The sequence below is a fragment of the Oryzias latipes genome, chromosome 11, assembly GCF_002234675.1.
Source record: "Oryzias latipes chromosome 11, ASM223467v1".
In the NCBI taxonomy this organism is placed as follows: domain Eukaryota; kingdom Metazoa; phylum Chordata; class Actinopteri; order Beloniformes; family Adrianichthyidae; genus Oryzias; species Oryzias latipes.
The window spans coordinates 22,968,748-22,989,132 of record NC_019869.2 but is presented as its reverse complement, the minus strand read 5'-3'; the positions used below and the strand labels follow the sequence as shown (position 1 = coordinate 22,989,132).

Genomic DNA, 20,385 nt, shown 5'->3' with positions numbered 1-20,385 from the left:
CCTACTTCATATAACCTCAGATTAGGGTGAGGGGGTGGGGGGTTTAGCCTGCGATGCGCCTTGGGGGGGGGGGGGGGGGGGGGCTACTTGGCAGTGGTCCCCCTCCCATGGTTGCCGTATGGATCGGGCCCCCCCTCTTTCGGTTTTATTTGCACCTTAGACATGTAGGGCCCTTGGTAGGGGGGGTGCTTGGACATCACTGCCAGCAAGCAGCAGATGTCCTCCTAGCACCCTACCCGCCAATTTTAACCGCACCTTAGACATTTAGGGGCCCCTTGGTGGGGACGGTGAGGGGACATCACTGTGAGTAATCAGGATATGTCCCCTCAGTGCCCTACCCGCCAATTTTAACTGCACCCCCCTTAGTACACACACCTTTTACTCCTCAAAATATACATTCAAACATAAACACACACACATGCACACACACACCTCACAAACACACATACACGCGCACACATTTTGCAAAGAAGGTGGGACCTAGGACCATCTGTCCCCTACCCCTTCCCTGGTGAAGGGTACTGGGCCCTTGGCAATGGCAGCCGTGTCCCCTGGGTGCCAGTTTCCTGGGCCCAGCGTTGCTCTCTCCGCGCGGGGGGGGGGGGTTCACATTACACCTGAGCCGGGGGTGTCCGTGTCCCTGGGGGGTGGGTTCTGGTCCTTGCCCCTGAGCGCTGGGCCCCGCCAAATTTCCAACTGTGGCCGAGCCTGGTCGGGCCATGTTCACAACACCCCTTGTGGGCCCCCCTTTTCCCCGAGGTGCTCCCCTCCTGGGCGGGGGCGGCTGGCCCCTGCCTTGCTCCTCCCTGGACCAACCGTGGGCCGGGTGGGTGGCTGCCTGGAGTGCGGAGCGGGTCTACCTTGGGGGGTCCTGGCTCGTACCTGGGGTTGGGGCGGGGGGATGCCCAGAACTCCTGGGTGGTGATGGGGTGCTCGTCTGGGGCTGTGGGCGCCCTTCTCGGGTGGGGCCCTGCGTTGGGCTCTCCCGGCGCGGCGGGGGGGCTGCTCTCCTAGTTGGGCTGGGGCGGCGCTCTCTTTCCCCTCATGCTTCCCTGCTCTCTGGCTCTGGGGGCCTCGCGGCGGTCCTGCTGGCCCTGGCCTGGGTGGCGGATGTGGTCGCCCGGGGGGCGGTTGTTCCCTGCCTGCTGCCGTGTGGCATTGGGGGGTTCCGGCTGCCGCAGCTGCTGCGGCGGGGGTCTTGGTGTAGGGGTGGCTGGGCATTCTCCCTCCTTCTTTTCACATTCCACCATCCATTTTAGAAGAACATAAACACTCACCTGAGCACAGGTGTTAGCTCACATTTGCACTAATAGTTTTCATGATTGAACGAATGAAATATTTCACACTAGTTGGTTTGAAGGCATAAGTATGCATGTGTGAACACTATCTGTTTTGTGTACATGTTGACATGTGGACATTTTTGCAGCTAGCAGGTGTGTTTATAACATTTGAGTGTGTGGACAGGCCCCGCCCTTTTTGTACTACATTTGAACCTTACCGTAATGATAAACAACCAGTAAACTTGCTGCTCTATGCTGCTTCATCCGTCCGGTCCAACACCAAAGTTTTTCAAACATGATTGAAATGAATAAAGTTTGGCCTCAATTACAAAAAGGGGTTAATACAGACATACCTTTGGTCTGAAGATTAATAACCCCTGTTGTTAAAGCAAAATATGTCCAACACAAGAGGCCCTCAGTTCTCATCTGCCTGCCCAGCTGTTGAACAGGACAAGTAAAAAAAAAAAAAAAAAATCACTTTCAATTAGTATTGTTCTATTTATTACCTATTTTGTGGCATAAAAACCGACATAAAAGATAGCTTTAAAGCCAAAAAGCCGTCACAGCACTGCCGACCAATCACAAGACAGCTCTGTGGTTTCACTGGGCATGCGCAATGCACTCGTCTGCTTGGCAGCAACAACAACACACCGACCGTAGCTGTAGCAGTTGGTGTCCCTCCGCTGTCAGTAGCGGCATCGTCCCCCTGCTGTGTCCGGACTCAGAAAGAATGGTTCAGCGGAACAGCTGCCGGGGATGTGAATGACGGTTAGAAGCTAATGGCTCCCGATTTGTTGAAGTTCGAGGGCCTGCGGTTGGTGTTCAAGTGAAAGAAATGTAAGCAGCGGTAGATTTTTTTTCTCTTCTTTTTCTGCCATACCATACTAAGCTAACACATAACAAGCTAACGTTAACCAAAGAGAAAATAAGGGGGCAAAGGCTAGAATGGTACTTTAACGTCCTTCAGTGGTCGTAAAAACAGAAGTTTAAATTACAAACTGGCCGTTTTGTTGGCATTATTATGGGCTGTATCTCTGGCGTCCGCTTTTTCGTCGGCTTTGTAATTCCCACAGGCTGACAGTCAGTGTGCTGAAACAAAGGAGCTTGAACTGAGGGGCCGCATGGACAAACACATGATCAGAGAGAGAAGTCGACCGTTGTTTGTTTTGTGCTCCATTTTTTTGCTGACATACTTTGCAGGAAAACCACACGAGGTCTGACCTGAATGCTTTTGCTGAAACACTGTGGTGTGGCCTAGCTAATTTAGGTGAAACGCACCGGGTGTCATTACACACTTTCCAGCCTCTCTAGTCTGTCCAACAAGTTTTAGGTCTTTTCAACTGCCAGACGTTGTTCTACTACTACTACAGCAGAACGTTGTTGGGTTCCAGCTCAGTTTTGGTGTTGTCACTCCACTTGATGCTTTGTTGGCTTTTATTATGAGATATTATGCAGATTGTATCTGTGTGAGCAGAAAATGTGTGTTTCATTTCTGTAAATATCACAGCTGGATTGTTGTTGTCACTTTGAGATTTTTAAAGAGTTGGTAAAACTCCATGAAATGACCAAAACTGTGGGGGGAACAGCATCAATAATTGAGCAATTATAGCTTGTAATAAAATCACACATTGTAGTATTTACATGTGATAAACTGCTGATTCATTTTGTTAGTGCCACTGCTGCTGACCAGACTTTTCAAATGGAAGTGTGCCCTGACTTGTGTTGTTATTGTTTGTAGACATCTTCAGACAAGTCCATGAGTCATTATTTGCACTTGTTGCATTTCCAAAAATGGAGCGGATCATTGCATGGTGTGTTTGACCCGTGCTACAGTCTGGTATCAGTCTTTTGTTTTGTTTTGTTTTTTGCAGTTAACACTTCTACCAGCTGTAATATTAAGTGGAGCACTCCATTTCATTTTAGCCGCAGCCTGTCACTGGATAACAATCACAGTGAAGAGGTCTCACTCTAGTCAATAATTGCCATGGCCACTGCCAAATGCAAACCTCAAAACGTAGTGATTCCGCGAATCCCAAAGTTTCCCCCCGTCCCCAGACTGTGTCCTTATTTAGAAGGCGAAGCAGGCGCATGTATGCAGGGAGATGAAGTGAACTGGAAGTAAACCAGTGAGCACAAAACATACCCAAACAGATGGCCTGACCTATTAACTATAGTGCTGTCTTTCAGTTTTCTCCTGGCTCTAAATATGTTCAAAGAGCTGAACTTTAAATCAAATAATATTGTTTTTCTCCTGTGGTAGCAGGCTCTGTTCTCCCCCTCTCTACCTCGTCTGTCTGTTGTTGTTATTTTCTTTCCCTCTGTGTTCTTGTCTGTCATCGTGCAGCAAAAGGGGAGGCAGGCGACGGGGGGGAGGCAGCCGGCCACGTTACTCAAATCTTCTAAAGCCGGTCAGCCAGCGACCAACTGTAGCCTGCTTAAAAGAGGCTCTTTGTGAACGGCCAGACAGATGGCAAAAGAATGACGATTTTAATGATACCCCCAACAATCAAACACTCACAAAAAGATGTGCACTCAATGCACTTTCCCGTCACTAATGGGGGTGTATGTATTTCATACAGTTTGTGGGAGAGAACGAGGGATCAGGAAGGAAATGAGCACAGTACATTTGTAAACAGTCATTCAACTGTTGAGATCATGTGAAAAAAAGGGGGTGGTTGCCAACATCACACACACTTGGGACTTTTTTCTCATGTTGAAAAGGGATTTATCCAACCACCAAGATTCTAAAAGTAGGAAAGATCAGAGATTTGGAATAAGTTTGGTTTTCTGGAATATCCAACGCTGTGGGGGAAAGGGGAAGGTTTGGGCCAATAGTGCTGCAGGGTTAACAGCTTTAACAGGCAGTGAAGCAATGGTTCATTGTGTTTACAGTCAATATTGACCTCACTTTTCAGCAACTGACCAAAAAATCGACGGTTTGGATATCATTAACCAACCCTTTGCAGCCTTCCCTCTTAACAATTCTCTCCCGACCTTTCCAGCTTTTGATCGGGCGCCTTTGTCTTCCCTCCTATTTCCGCTAAGATAACATCCTCGGTGCAGGGCATCAGCTGATCGATCCACGCACTGGTTGATTGAGCTCCTCTTCCGCTGTCGCTCTTCCCATCTTTCTCTTTACCTCTCAACTCCTGTCTTATTATTTTTTTCTTCGTTCCCTCATCCTTGCAGTCTCACTTTTTCTTCCACTTCTATTAATCTTTCCTTCTTCATTTTCCTGTGATGATCATTTTTGTCCTTTTTGTTCTGTTCTATACAGGGAAAGAAAACGGCAAACCATGTTTCTCTGAATTGTTGCTTGTGGTGAACTGGGGAGGAGGAGGAGGAGGAAGAAGAAGAGGAGGAGGAGAAACAGGCAGATTAGTAAAAACTTCTGCCGCAGCTCCCTATAGGTTGGCTCCAGCAAGTGGGAAGCAATGGGAAACACGGCCACCAAGTTCCGCAAGTCTCTTCTCAGTGGTGATGAGGCCCTGGCCTGGCAACTCTATGAGGGCAATCCTCAGTTCAGGGACAGTCTGGACCCGAATGCATCATACGGAGAACAGTACCAGCATAACACTGCGATGCACTATGTGTGCCGCCACGCCATGACGCGGCTGCTCAGGTAAAACGCGCTCCGTCAATTCAATTGAAGGTGCTGTTTGTACGATAGCTCTTTAGAAGCATCCGTGAATGTGAAGCTAAACAATGCCAATCGTGTCAACTGCTTGTTAATGAGTTTCTCTCCAACTTCTGTTTTCTCCCATAAACTTAAAGTGGACTAAAAGGCAAAAAAAGATGTAAAACAGAATTCTAATTTCCATTAAAGTTTTTGCTAGTTATTTGACTTAACTAGAGAATTTTTAAAAACCCAGGCGGAAACATATTTTAAAATCAACAAATACATGCAGATTGAAATTTTGGTTTCTTTTAGTTTCATTAGGAACTAAAAACATGCTAAAAATATTTTTTTTAAAAGAGAAGCTTTACATTGTGTTTTGGCTGTGAATAACCTTCTGGCCATTTAGCAACAAAACTACCCACAGTACCAAAACTTAACGTTAGAGAAGATCTACAAGAAATAGATCTTAATTATTTGGCGTGTTTGAAAAGTAAATCAAAAAACGTTGTGGATTCAATAATTAAGCGTCATTTTAAAGTCAGTAACATCATCATTTTAATTTGCGTTAATTGGAACATTGTTTGCTGGTTTTATTGGAGGCTTTTGAGCTAAAAAACAAATTAAGTTCAGTTTCTTTATTAGATTTATTTTTTAGATTTATTTAGATTTAGCTAAAAAAAGTATGTTTAATACAAATTTAAAATCCCCATTTTCTTCTTTAAGTTTTATATATTTTTAAAATGTAAAATGTCAACATATTAGACAGAATTGTGTAAACGAAATCAGCAAAGCAGAAAGTGTCAACTTTAAGAAAAAGCTGCATAACTTTTGTTGATTATAAACATTTTTTTTTTGTCTTTTAACAAAAAGGTGCCACTAAAAGCTGTTTGCTTTCTTTACCATTTTTGTGAGTCCTACTCACTTAAAGCAAAATCACTTCAGTTGACATAAATCCAAGTTGTTTTTATTTAATGCATGAATTTCTTTATTTAATTTATTTCAATCAGTTTTGTTTTGATGAATGTAAAGAGACAAAAATGATCTACTGGCCTGTTCACACCTGTCTTCAAACCCTAAAGGAGACTCACCATTTTTAGCTAGGCTTTAAATAAGCGGGTCAAACGAAAAAAAAGAAGAAAAAAAAACATAAGTGGAGCAAGACACTGATGGGTCGTCTTTGTACATCCTGCAGAGATGATTAAGCTGCTGGCCATGACCAAGACAGCTGCTTCAGTGACTCAGTGGTCTCCTCCTCCCTCTCCACATTCTCTGGGTGATTAAAGAGGGAGCAGGGTCAAAAGAAGCAGTTTGAAGCAGCCAGTCAATTATCTATGCATCTGCATGTGTGCACACTGGCCTGCGTGTTTCTTGCAGGGCTAAAACCGTGACTCTACAACTGCTCAATGCGGTCAACAATATTACACATTGAATCAATTGCTTCGCTATTTGTGTTCCTTCCTGCAAAGCCCATAATGGGCCACAGCGCCCGGCACCGAACGTAGCCCTCTGCTGATAAGGATCAGAGGAAATGTCTTTGTTCCAGCAGTTCATTTGGACAGAGACAGGCGGAGAAATCTCAGACAAAATAAGAGCTATTAAACGACAGTCATGGGCTGCTGGCTGTCTGTTGGTCTGATTATTTTCAGCACGCTTTATGCGTACTAAAGATCTTCCAGTTAGATCTGTGACTAAAGGCTTAGTTATCCCACGAAAAGAGAAAACTGGAGACTGGCAAGTAGATCTATTACTGGAAAAATGGGTGTAGCTCAGGAAGTTTAACCCTTCCTCTTTAACAGCAGGCACAGACATTTAAAGATAACTCTTTACTCTAATTGTGGACAATTTGGAAACAAGCACATAAAGATTTTCACATAAAAAGACCATTAGAAAAGGATTTTTAGGGAAGATTAACAAAAAGTGCAGACATCTCTTTTTTTCTCCTCCTTTCCACTGCTGTTCTCCCCCCATGTTTTCTCAGAAAATGACACATTCAGAAAGCATTTAGTTTCACAGAAGGCCTGAAGGTGATCCTAAACAAAGTGGAATGTGTTTAACCAACTTTTTTCCCATTTGTCCTTTTGTTACAATATCAGATTAAAAAAATATAAATATCCAAAAAAAAACATGCATTGAAAATAGAAATTGGAGGTGGAATTGAGGTTTGGACAGACTAATAGCAGAAAAAAATTTTTTTGCTAAACAAAACTGCAATCACCAGTGACTTGCCATGTGTTTGTGTGTTTGCCCTTGCAAGTGTGTGCTTGTGCCAGGCCATGTGTCAGCCAGCATTTTCATTAACTCTGAGATGTTGAACAGAAGCAATTTTCTGCAACTTGGTCATTCTAGCTTTTTCATGTTTTTTTTCTTGCTTTGAGTCTTTTCTTACTTCCTTCGTTTTCTATTTGGCATTTTTACTCACAAAAAAAAGACACACCTATTCCTGATTTTCAGGCGTTGCCACTTTCTCTTCATGATGTAGTCAGGTCTACCTGGTTTCTGTGTTTTAAGCTTTTTCCTTGCCGCCTGCCACTGTGTAGATCGTTCCTATTCAGCAAAGAGGGAAACCCCAACAAGCGGAACGTTCACAACGAGACGTGCCTCCATGTGCTGTGCCAAGGCCCGCAGATCCTGCTGCTGCCAGAGGGCGCGCTGTCGCCGCGCCTCGCTCGGCCGCAGAGGGATGAGCAGCGCCGTGCAGACAGCCTTCAGGTACAGACATAAGCACAGGCAAACCCCAACGAACCTGGCAAAACTCACTTTTGTAACTTTGCACATCTGCAAATATAGAAATTCCTTAGCTTCACGGCGCAGTATAAGATTAACTGACTTTTTAAAGATTTTTCATCAGTTTCTGCCTGTTTTTCTAAACATAATATATTCAAAAATTAATAAACTAGAATAGTATTTCATAAGTTAGCGTTCCCAGTGGTCTTATAATTATGATTATGCTGTTTTTAGCCAAAAAATAAAACTGTTTTTTTCTAGGACATAGTGTCTGTAGAGCACCAATAGTTCATTAGAAATTCATCTCTGAGTGTGGAAGTAAGCCTCTGCTTATTTCCCATGATACCTTTGTTTACGTGGTTTCCAGTTAGCTTACAGCCCCTCACACCCCCAACCTAACATTAGCGGGGCAACAAAAATGGCGAGCAATACTGGAGCCATCCAGCTGTAGAGTTTTGAGGCAGATGCCAGCTCAGATGAGGAAAACAAAGACGTACGTGGATCTAGTCGTCTACAAGTGGATGTATTAGAATGGCGCGGAGCAGGGGGCTTGTGGCCCGCCCATCACAGTTTCTACGTCCCAACTCAGAGCTTTTTTAAACATCATTATTTCGTCTGTTCCTGATTCACCACCATTTGAATTGAGAAATACTCAAATGCAATTTTGAGCTTAAATTCTGTTATAAGTGTACTCCATCAAAAATGACAGAAATTTCAACAAGAACGTGTTAAAAATACAATTTTCACAGGAGTGGGTCTTTAAAATATGTGACAGAAAAGTAATGTAAATATTAAATCAAGAATGTACTTTTTACAATGAAATGATACCATTTAAATTATGAAAATAAATTATTTAAATATTCAAATAAAATAAGCAAATAAACTGTACAAAATTAAAACTAAACATGTTTAATTTAAAATATAAAAAAGTAAAATAACAAAGTGTTAGAATCCTACCAAATTAAAACAGAAAAATATTATGAAGCCAACGATGTTAGGGTTAAAAATATAGGTAGAAAAAATAAATTAGTAAGCACTAGGTCAAAAATAAAAAGGTAGATCTTAAAGGCTGTTCCAGAGATGTGAGGTATCGTAGAATAATGTTCCCCTGTGTGTCTGGTGTTTTATCCGACGATGCAACTCATGCCGTCAGTGGCTTTCTTTGTTTTATTAAAGCTCCATCAAACCATCCCCTCGTCTTGATCAGATTTGTCATCCATCACTGAATATTACTTTACTCCAGTTATTCAAAGTCTGCTTCTGCTTTCTTCTCAGTTACTCTCTTTGGTTTATGATCAGTCATTTCCAGCCAAAGATTTTGGTGTTGTTTTCTGCACGTTGTCATAGGTGCTCCTTCTAAGTCTTCTTTAATTTAACAAAAAAAAAAATTCAATTCTCAGATTTAAGGGCTCAATTATTTAGGTTTTAATTTGTCATTTCCAGGTCATCCTTCCTGTCAGTCAAACAGCCTGTGAAAATCACTCATCCATAGCTGCACATTCCTTTTTGATTTCTCACAAATTATTTCTTTCACAAGTATGTTCCTTTGAATCGTTAAACAATAATTGCAAATTAAAAATGTGATTATCATGCCACTAAATGAAATCTTTTTGTGTCCAGTTCTGGAAGGAATTCACATTTACCCCAACGTGATTGTTAAAGTATTTTTTTATTTTATTTTGGACAATAAGTTTTCAGTTAGTAAATGAAAATGTATCTTGAAACTTTTAATGATGTGCTTGTTTGTGTTTTCCCTGCTGCCAGATGATCCTGAGCTGGACCGGCGCCAGGCTGGAGGCAGGCATGTACGAGAAGGCTAATGTCAACGCCACCGACAACCACCACAGCACCTGTCTGCACTATGCTGCCGCTGCTGGCATGAAGAGCTGTGTGGAGGTGAGGCGAGGCAGAGAGCTCTTAGGCCATTTCAAGTAAATTGATTCTGCAAAAAGTTTCAAGAAAGTGAAATGGATCAACTGAGTTATGAAAACTTTTTCTTGCTTCTTCATCTAGTGGTTCCTCCTTCCCTGCTTATAAATATTTAACAGCTTTGAAATTAGAGGGAATATTACCTTTCATCCTTTTTTTAATTTCCTAATCTTTTTTATAGACCTCCTTTGCCTTTGATAAAGATATATATTTATTTATATATTTGGTTCTTTTATTGTTTGCCTTGATCTGTTGTATAATTTTGCTCTTTTTTAAATATCTCCTTGTTTTTGCAATAAGTTTGATCTTTTCCGCCTCTGTCCAGCTGCTGATCCAGAATGACGCAGACCTCTTTGTGGAGGATGAGGATAAGCTAACGCCGTGCGACCACGCTGAGCGGCACCACCACACCGAGCTCGCTCTCAGCTTGGAGTCGCAGATGGTTTTCTCCTCCGCCTCGTCTCAGCAGTCAGACGCACACGGCGAAACCAGCCTGTTGCAGTACAAGGAGGTGAGAACACAATTACAAGATGGGAGGTTTCCCGCTGGGTAGAGATATTTTTACACCTTCAGTATCTGCCGTCTTTGAATTATTTACCTGGCTCCAAATGTCAGAAGAGTGGTGGCTTTTTTTTGTTTTTTTGGAGAAATGTTAATTTTTCTTTGTGTGCAAAATTGTTTTTTAGTTGTCTTGTTGTCAGTGAAACTAAATGATTTTATTTGAATTCGTGATTTTCCCTCCCAATCTGAAATCAGTAAAATACTAACATGCTAACAGCAGATAAAAGTAGAACATCATGTTTTTGTAAAGTACCAAAAACAAGGATGCTAACAATTGAATTATTACCTGCTCAGCTAAAAACAGTGTAGCACATTCATAAAAAGATCTAAAAAAAAACTACCAATTAAACGCCCACTAACAATTTTCACGTCTAAGTTATATATTAAAAATAAGCCCAAAAAATTCTGCTGGAAAAAAAAACATTTTACCCACAGTAAGTGCAAAGTGAAAATGCTTCATTTAAAGAAGTTAATCTTCTCTTAAACGAAGTAGCCGAACAATGCAGAATACTCCAGAACAATGCTGAAAAGGCGTTTTTACTATTAAAATTTTAATGTTAAATTAATAATAATAATAATAAAATTGCAGCAAATGTTGAAAAAGAATGCTAAAAGAATCAAAGTGTTATGAAAACATCAAGCTTAAAGGTTAAAGCTCAGTTAGAGGAACTTTACTTAACCAAAGTCTGCATGTTGATCGACTAACCAGAACAGTAACTTACTTTATAGTGGCACAAATTGAAATTCTTTTTAAAGGGTTGCAGTAATCATCAGGAGCTGCACAGGCCTCACATTGTTTCCCAGGATCTTAGCTGGACAGCACAGCTGCACAGCAACAGCTGCTGCCAGCTGATAGCAGCTGGATCCTCCCTCCTGCAGACAAATCCATGCTAATGCATAATCTCTCTCTGTCCCACTGTCCCACATCTCAAAACTTTTCACACTGTGGGTTTTGCCACCTTAAATGTATCACAATCCAACACATTTCTTGTTGATGCTTTGCAGATTTTCTAGCTTTTCTCCATCTTAGAATCTCTTGTCCTCACCCTTTCTCGCTGACCCTCTGTTGAATCGCTTTCTTCACTTTTTGTGTTTCAGCCTTTCGAAGGTCTGAAGCTTCAGGATTTGCGGAGGTTGAAGGACATGCTGATTGTAGAGACAGCAGACATGCTGCAAGCCCCCCTCTTCACTGCTGAGGCGCTGCTTCGAGCTCACGGTACATGTTTTTATGTTAAAAAAAAGATGGCTGCTTTCTTCCATCACAAGAAAGTCATTACCATATTTCATTCAGCGCTGTTAATGACATGCATTATTTACTCCTTTGTCAGACTGGGACAGGGAAAAGCTTCTGGAAGCTTGGATGTCAGACGCTGAGGGATGTTGCCAGCGCTCCGGCGTTGCCATGCCGACCCCACCACCCAGCGGCTACAACGCATGGGACACCCTGCCATCTCCCCGCACTCCCAGGACCCCGCGGTCGCCTCTGACACTCACGCTGACATCCCCCACCGACAGCTGCCTCACTCCTGGAGACGACGGCATGGCCACGGTGAGAAGGGTTGGAAGGATGGAGTTTCTCTCTGGTACAGACACTGAACCACAGCTATGAGTGCAGGCTCGGTTGTTTGGCAGCAACAGGTTAATGTCTAATCCTCCTAGAATAAAGAAGGTCAAAGGTCTTCTGTCCAGCAGTAATTCGTCTGGATGTTCCAAGTGCTCTGCATAAACATTGGCAGTGTTGGTCATGAAAAAGGATAAATTAATCCCCTTTAAAAAATGTGTATATAATATGGAAGACTCTAAAAAATACATTGAAAAATATTAATTTAAATATTAATGGCATTGACTCGGCGTTAAATCATCTTTTCTTGGTCAAATTGTGTCAGTCATGCAGTGTCAATGAATCTGCACATTTGTATCCTTGCAGTGTGGAATCTGCCTCTGCTCCATCTCAGTCTTTGAGGATCCTGTGGACATGTCCTGTGGTCATGAGTTCTGCAGATCCTGCTGGGAAGGGTGAGGATCCGGCTCTTTGTTGGGGCTGATGCACCTCCGGCACATCAGCTTTACATTTGTTCCTTCTTGCATCAGGTTCCTCAACGTGAGGATTCAGGAGGGTGCCGCTCACAATATTTTTTGCCCGGCTTATGAGTGCTACCAGCTGGTTCCGGTGCATGTGATCGAGAGTGTTGTTTCCAGAGAGATGGACCAGCGATATCTACAGTTTGACATCAAGGTAGAAACAAAAGATGCCAAATTATGTCATTCTATGTCTGCGCGCTAACGTGGACCCGCCTTCTCTCCTTTTCTCGCCATCTCCTGGGCTGCAGGCATTCGTGGAGAACAACTCAGCCATCCGCTGGTGTCCCGTGCCTCGATGCGAGCGGGCTGTCCGCCTCTCTCGGCCAGGTCCTGGCGACAGTGACCCTCACAGTTTCCCCTTGTTGCCTTCCCCAGCCGTGGACTGTGGCAAAGGTCACCTTTTCTGCTGGTAAATTGGAAAACATTAAAAGTATGAAAGTGAAGACACGTATATTTTTATTTACACCGTATGCCTCATAAAGGCTGGAATGCATGTGCCCCCTGCACACACGCAAGGCTGTAAAGTTTACGCTTGCATTCTGACCCCATTTCTAATCTCTGCTCACAAGCATTACCAGAAGCGTTTGTTGTTATGTTTTATTGCTCCACAGTTTATTCAGTCCTTCTCTGTTTATAACCTCCACACACATCATTTCAACAGGGAGTGTCTTGGCGAGGCCCACGAACCATGTGATTGTCAGACGTGGAGGAACTGGCTCCAGAAAGTCACAGAGATGAAGCCTGAGGAGTGTAAGCCTGACCTCCTTTCCTACATCATCTCTAGTGACGCCTCTGTGCTCTGTTACCACAACAAGCCTGTAGAGAGCACCCATCGGGAACCAGAAAGTCTCTGATGTGCTTCCGTGCAGCCCGACGGGTGTTTGGATTATCAACACATGCTTGTTGTGGCTGCTTCTTTCAGTAGCAAAGAGGACGCTAATGTTTGTTTTCAACAGTGGCAGGTGTGAGCGAGGCTTATGAGGACGCGGCTAACTGCCTGTGGCTCTTGACTAACTCCAAACCGTGTGCCAACTGCAAGTCTCCCATTCAGAAGAATGAGGGCTGCAACCACATGCAGTGTGCCAAGGTACACACATATTTCTACAAGCTTAAAAAAAATCTGTTTTGAATGCATATAACTGAGCCCTGCTGCTTATTTCTTTCTTCAAAGTGCAAATACGACTTCTGCTGGATCTGTCTGGAGGAGTGGAAGAAGCACAGTTCGTCTACTGGAGGCTACTACCGCTGCACTCGCTACGAGGTCATTCAGCAGCTAGAGGAGCAGTCCAAAGAGATGACTGTTGAGGTACAAAAGCCATCTCTCTGGAAAATTCCCATTTAATAAAAAAAAAGGATGAAATGTCAACACGGTAGTGTCCAAATTCTTTCGGTACTCTCTACTTAGTGCAGTGTAGAAGGTGTTCGGCAGTTGTTAGGGCTGTTCGGATCTACGATTCCAGAATCCAGTCTCCTAAACATTTCCCAGAAGTGTACATACAGCCAGTGTGCATTAATTCTCATTAGATTTATGAATATAGACCACAAATTTGAATTTGATTTGAATGATTTTTCATGTGGAAAAAAAGCATTTTCAGTTATCAGTTACATATGTATTAGGCTTTAATTTCAGGGAATCAGTGACATATTTTTTGGTGTTTAAAAAAAAGAAAGAAAAGGAGTGAGCATGCCGTCCGTATTGCTGTTAAAATTCAGGGCACCCTATAGTTTTTTACTAGGTAGGAAGTAGGGAGGGAATTCAGACATATCCATTTTTTCTTCTTCCACATATACATTGCTAGGACTTTTGCTTGTATTTTTTATCCAATGAAGCTTTGGTTTGAATGCCTCACAGCACTTCTCCCTAACAGCAACAGTTGATTAAGAAATGTAAATAACAGCGGATTTAAACCTGTAACAGGCAGAAAAGAAGCACAAAAGCTTTCAGGAGCTGGATCGTTTTATGCACTACTACACTCGCTTCAAGAACCACGAACACAGTTATAAGGTAAAAAACAAAACAAAACATCTATTTCACACATTTATTTAAAAAATTCTTATAAGATCATTATTTCACTTGTATTTTGCATTCTAGTTGGAGCAGAAGCTGCTAAAAACCGCTAAAGAGAAGATGGTGCAGCTTAGTAGAGCCTTCATTAGCCGTACGTTTTTTTGTTTTTAATGGAAACCTCATTTTACATCCTGTTATAACACAAAGCTAACTGTGCATCCTTTGGGCGGCAGGTGAGGGCACGCCTCCAGACACGCGCTTCATCGAGGATGGCGTGACAGAGCTGCTAAAGACGCGGCGCGTGCTGAAGTGCTCTTATCCATATGGCTTCTTCCTGCAGCAAGGCAGCACCCAGAAAGAGATATTTGAGCTCATGCAGGTAATCTTTCAAAAGAGCAAAGCTTAACAACTTTAAGCTCCACACGACCAGCTGTGTGCATTAAATCCTTCACAGCAGAAAAGCACACGTTGCTTTTGCTTGATCACCGCAAGTTTTAAACTTCCCCCTTGAATCATATCAAATCAAACTTTATTTATAAAATAAAGAATAAATTAGCAGTTAAAATTAACTAAAAGCGAAATTTTAAGGTGGGGCCTTGAGCCTCTTCTTAAAGAACTGTTCACTCCTTTTGATATCATTTCTATGATGGTTATGAAAAACTTTGATTATGTCTTTAAATAACCCTGCAAGGCCAAGTAAAGCTGTTTGTTTATTTTTAGGGTAGAAAAATCAACTATAGACTCCTGTAACTGTTTTATATATCTAATATCAGCTTTTATTTTGAAATTCTGCTTTGCGGCTGCTTTATAATTTAAATCTTTTTTTCCTTCTTGTAGTTAGTTATGAAGTTTATTTTTTAAGATTTGAAATATGAAAAAAACTAAAGGAAAGATAAGTAGTAGAAATGGAAATAACTTGTATTATTTTAATATTTTATTTACATCTCCAAAATCAAAAATGAGTAATTTTTAATTAGAATCCAAACCCCCAATCTTTGAGCAACTGTAGAAGCACAGTCCACATGTTAAATGGAGAATATCTCTTCAAACAAAACAAAAAAATATGTCTATTTGTAGAATCTTAGGGTTAGGGGGTAACATAGGGTAACATAGGGTTATTATGGATTCCAGGGTTATTATGGATTCCGGTAATTTAGAAAACAACCCAGAAATCAGCCTGGAAACTTAGATTTGCTATAAATACTTTGTGTCTAACATTTGAGAGTAAAATAAAAAGCACCAAGACATGAAATGGATTTTATAATCTGGTGGAAACTAGCTGAAAGGATGGAACGGTTGGTCCCATCAATAACAAGAACTCGACTCTTCTGGTCGAATGTTTTTTTTCTTGATCAGCTGCGACCTGTCTGACTTTTCAGACTGACTTGGAAATGGTGGTGGAGGATCTGGCACAGAAGGTCAACCGCCCATACCTGCGGACTCCGCGCCACAAGATCGTCAGCGCTGCACGCTTGGTGCAGCAGAAGAGGCAGGAGTTTCTGGCTTCAGTGGCTCGTGGCGTCGCTCCCAATGAGTCTCCTGATCCTCCCCGCAGGAAGTGAGCACCAAAAACCCCCTTTTTGTTGTTTTACATTTTGATTAGAGGTTAGCTACATGGTGGTTACCTTTAATGCTTATGTGTAATATGATTTCAGTTTCCCTGGTGGATCGTGGGACTGGGAGTACCTTGGATTTGCTTCCCCTGAGGTAAACTGAACCCTTTAGTGAAATCATGAGGTGAAACACTAACATTTGCTCTGCAAGCCCTTTTAGTTCACGCTTCCTAAAGTGACTCTGTAATCTGCCTGTATTTGAGGCCCCATTAACGCATGTACAGTGGCAGCTCACCCACTTTGCTTGTGTGTGTTAAGATGGGAAGCCGTCGCTCTGTTTTGGGAGTAGGAGAGCAAAGAGACAGGCAGTCGCAGGTAATGCTCCTACGCAAATGCATGTGCCAGATTCTGTTTCCTTTCTGCATACAATGCTAGTTTGCACTGCAAGACGGCCGCGCCGACTGGAGTTAACCTTATTGCTGCTCTGTAACGCTCGTCTGGTTCACAGGGCTACGCAGACGTCCAGTACCGTCGGAGACACCGGCCGTGGCTCAGAGGGGAAATGCTGAGTCTGCACAGCCTGAGGAGCAGCAACAACACGCCGGAGACCAGCAGAAGGAGCGACAATACAGGTTTGGGTCTCAAGGCTCTGCATTCAACCTTTTATTGCTTCCTATCCTATATTTCTAGTTACAACACGCCTCTCCTTTGTCTTGTATTGCAGAGGGCACAGAGAGGAGTGATGGTCGCAGAAGAGCGCTGGGTTCCCTCGATGAAGACGACCCCAACATCCTTCTAGCCATACAGCTGTCACTTCAGGAGTCCCGCAGAGAGCAGGGCCTGGAGGGTGGGGTGGGACTGGAGGAGAGGAGGCGAATGTCTGCAGGAGATCTGGTGGACGCGGCCTTGCACTCTCTACCCACAGATGGTCCTCCTGAAGCTAGAGGCTCGTCTTTTCCCTCTTCTCTCCTGAATCCCGGTTGCCTCCCTCCCTGCAGGACAGATGCCGCCTCCCAGCCCTCCGTGTCCAACTCCCTTCCTCTCCCACCTCCTCCCCCATCACTCAGTGCCGAGCTGCTGGAGCTGGGAGACAGCCTCATAAAACTGGGGAGCATAACGCAGGAGCAGCTCTGCTCCGACCTCACTCACAGCCACGGGGCGCTCCCCTCTCCCCTCTCCTCCGAACCTGCTTACAGCAGCTGCAGCCATAGACCAGACCAGAGTGCACTCAGTACACCCTATGCGCTGGATCACATCGCCATCACGGATCCGCGTTACGACAGCCACTGTCGCTCCTCTGCTTATTTACCCGAGACTGCTTCCATGGCCCTGGAACGCTCCGGACATCCCACTTCCCAAATATGGGAACACCCAGGAACGTATGACGGCAGCCCAAAGTCAGACAGTTCTTACCAACCCTGTCCAGAGCGCAGCAGCTCCTACACCGCAGAGCATCCCGCCACCTACGCTCTTAAGCAGCCTCCCACCTCAGAACACCCACCGTCTATCCAGTTGTGCCTCCCACCTCCAGATCTTGAGCCAGAGCTGCTGCTGTCCCCAGTGATTCCCCCTGGGGGTCCTTTCAGCCCCAGCGACCCTCAGAGTCTGGAGCCTTTGGACCCAGCGGCCAGCGCTCAGCTACTGGACAACATCATGGCCTGGTTCAACAACAACATCAACCCGCAGAACAACCCAGAGAGCCTGGCTCTCATCCCCTCCCCGCCCACCACCGAAACCGACTCCTCCCCCGACACCCACGCCGAAACCGAGAGCCGGAACCCCAGTGATGGGTGCCCCGCCCCAGTCTGGCAGCCCCTGGAGGGCGAGCCGGAGGTGGCACCACTCTGTGCTGCAAATCCAGAGGATGCGAGAAGGTTCAGGAGCAGATCGCCGGAGCGGGAAAACAGAATTGGGGGGGAACAGGGATCGGACCCGCGGTGTGCGGCTGACATGTCGCTGGGCGAAACGCGCACACACCGGAGCTCCCACTCCCACTGCGGAAACAGTCCCGCACACACTGCCTCAGCCGCTGACGGAGCCTTGGAGCAGGTCCTGCAGCTGCAGAGGAGCCAGACGTCAGAGGAGTGGGAGGAGCAGGAGCACTTGGTGTGAACAGACAGAAGACTGAGCCAAGAGGAGAACAAGAAGGAAAAGAAAAGTTGTTTCAGCAGATGTTGGAGCCTATACTGTGTGTATCATACTGTATCCAGAGAGGAGGCGGAGCTCTTCAGACTTTGTCCGTAAAGATGTCATTTGCAGTTTCATTCTTTTCAAGTGCTTTTTGTCTGCTCTAAAAAAAAATATTCTTCAAGATAAGAAATCAAATTACATTTCAAGAAAAGCTACTGAAATCACCACACATAAAATGCTTCAACTTTTTTATTTTTTATTTATTCCTTTCTTTGCCTTTTGTGCTGGATGTTTCACTTTGTTCAGAGTAAAGTTTCGGTGCTGAAATCCAAACTTGCCTCAAAGCCACACTTGGGTAACACCCCGACCCAAACAGAAGCCCCTTCAGAGCTCCAGGAGCTCCAAACCAGATCCCAGCTGGAACCTTGAAGCCTGCTTTAGCGTGCTGTACAATCAGAGAGCCTAAATTCTGAGATTTCTTTGGACCTTTATCCACACCGTGCCTGTTTATTGGTGCCCACACAGTTCAGATCAGGCTGCATGCACTGTTTCACCAAGCTGAGAAATGACCTCGGGTTCCAGTAACATTTGGCATTTAATCCGTTTAGAGCTGAAGGTTCTGCAGGTCCTGATGGGTTACCTCCCTCTGGCTCATACCTAGTCTCTGTGCAGAACTCTTAACTCTGCTTTTTAACTCCTGAAATTTTGACATTATTTATCAAAGCAATGTTGCTATAATTCACCAAAATAAAAATAAAATTTTTTGTTTTTTTTGTTTTTTAATCGTGAGGCTTTAACACATTCTTTTTAGTATATAATATATTAAAAAATATTAAGGGCTGGATTTTTGGACTCATTTGAAACAGGCAAAAGTGAGTTGATTTGAGGTTAAATATTCTGAATATGTGTATTTATTATCACTGATAGTTTTGAAAATAAATGGTTTGACATCATCTTTATCTGAGAAAACCAACACCAAACTTTAGTTTGCACTAATAACCAGAATCAGACAGCATTAATAAAGTCACTTGTGTTCTATAATCGATAACCAGACACACATTTTGAATAGTTTCTGTTCAAATCAAGAGTTTTGCACATTCATTCTGAGCCGAAATGGCTGTTAAATTATTGAATTAAGTGCATCATCAATGCAACACATTATACCTGCTCCACTACCGATGAGCTGCAGTCAGCAGATGTGGGTGTCACCTGTTGTCCTTTTCCTCCTTGTTGAGAATGCAGACAGGCATATGTGTGCCTTTTGTGTTCGGGTCGTATTTATTTAAGTAACAAACTTGTTACACATGTTTTACAAACGTTTCTGTTGAAAGATGACGGTGAAAAAAGAAGATATTGTGCAGATGATCATAAGATAAACGGTTGATCTGACTTTGAAGCAATCCTGAAGCTGCTTTTGAAGGACATTTTCACACTATAAACCACCTGACCTTTGACTTCTAACAGTCCTTCAACGTTGTAGATCTTCACATCTTAATACTCACCCACAATGTTTACAGGGGGCTGAATCACTGCCTTTAGGTAGGAGGCGATTTGGTGCTGGAATGAGAGGAATATTAATTTAAGGGAGTTAAGTTGGTGTTGAATTTCTTCTACTGTAGTAAATGGGTGGTGGTTTGAGTTTGAAGCCAGATGTGTTGCCCATGATTTCATTCAATGAACTGTACTGGTGTGTGTTTTTCTTTTTTATTATACAGCATTTATTATCCCTGAATGGGAAGTTTGTATTTTTGTTTTTTTGCAGTCGTGCTACACTCATCAGGCAGCATGCAGAGGACATGTTTGGGGGTTTTTCAGCATTTTCACGTTTGGACTGATGGTGAATGTTGTGGTGGCATTTGTTCTCCACACTGTTTGATTAAATCCTCCCTCCACAAATACCTTCTTTTTTCTTTTTTTTTAAATACAACAATTTGCACTTTCTTTAGGTTTCACTTGATACATTCCCAGCTTGTCTCAATAAATAAAAAGTATTGCTGTTTGGCCAAAACTCTAAATGAAATATCAATGCAAAGTTTACTCTCAATAAAAAGATCTGAAAGTTTGCTCCTTTGTTCTTTTTGTCTTCTTTCCTAGATCAATGGTTCCCAGCTTTTTGTGTATTTTGTAAGGATGTAAAGGATACAGTTACGTATTGAAAATTGATCAAGTACTGGAAGTAACAGCTCTATCAATCGATAACCTTAAATACGAGCAAGTTGGTGAAAAGGTAAAAAAATGAAATCAATCAGGAAGTAAATCGTTATTTTTTTTTCTTTTCTGTCTTTACTGTCTTTGCCTTTTTATGTACATGTGATGCCAACATGAAGACACCCAATCACAAAGCCTACTTCTACCAAATCGGGTCAATTATGATTGGCTGAATGTGAACCACAGTGTGCTGTGTTCTCTTTTTTCACGGTACTGCAAACAATGCCTGAATAAATTCCTATGACAATTTTTTGATCATAAATAAAAACAGAACAGTATTCGTAGTTGAAG

The 20,385-nt window shown here is 43.2% G+C and overlaps 1 protein-coding gene across 2 annotated transcripts; it reads left to right on the top strand.

The window, feature by feature from the left end:
* Positions 1-1,891: 1,891 nt before the first annotated feature.
* On the top strand, positions 1,892-19,950 carry LOC101160672 (ankyrin repeat and IBR domain-containing protein 1-like). Of its 2 annotated transcripts, XM_011481257.2 has the most exons (21): positions 1,892-2,117; positions 4,558-4,902; positions 7,437-7,608; positions 9,388-9,519; positions 9,878-10,063; positions 11,212-11,329; positions 11,442-11,662; positions 12,041-12,129; positions 12,205-12,349; positions 12,444-12,604; positions 12,857-12,945; positions 13,152-13,282; positions 13,367-13,501; positions 14,114-14,200; positions 14,288-14,354; positions 14,437-14,582; positions 15,583-15,761; positions 15,859-15,910; positions 16,075-16,131; positions 16,265-16,388; positions 16,481-19,950. In XM_011481257.2, exons 2-21 carry the CDS (start codon positions 4,715-4,717, stop codon positions 17,866-17,868), a joined length of 3,867 nt encoding a protein of 1,288 aa, XP_011479559.1. In that variant the 5' UTR covers positions 1,892-2,117; positions 4,558-4,714; the 3' UTR covers positions 17,869-19,950. The 2 variants fall into 2 exon arrangements, with proteins under 2 accessions (XP_011479559.1, XP_004074419.1); XM_004074371.3 differs by lacking the exon at positions 16,075-16,131.
* Positions 19,951-20,385: the final 435 nt, after the last annotated feature.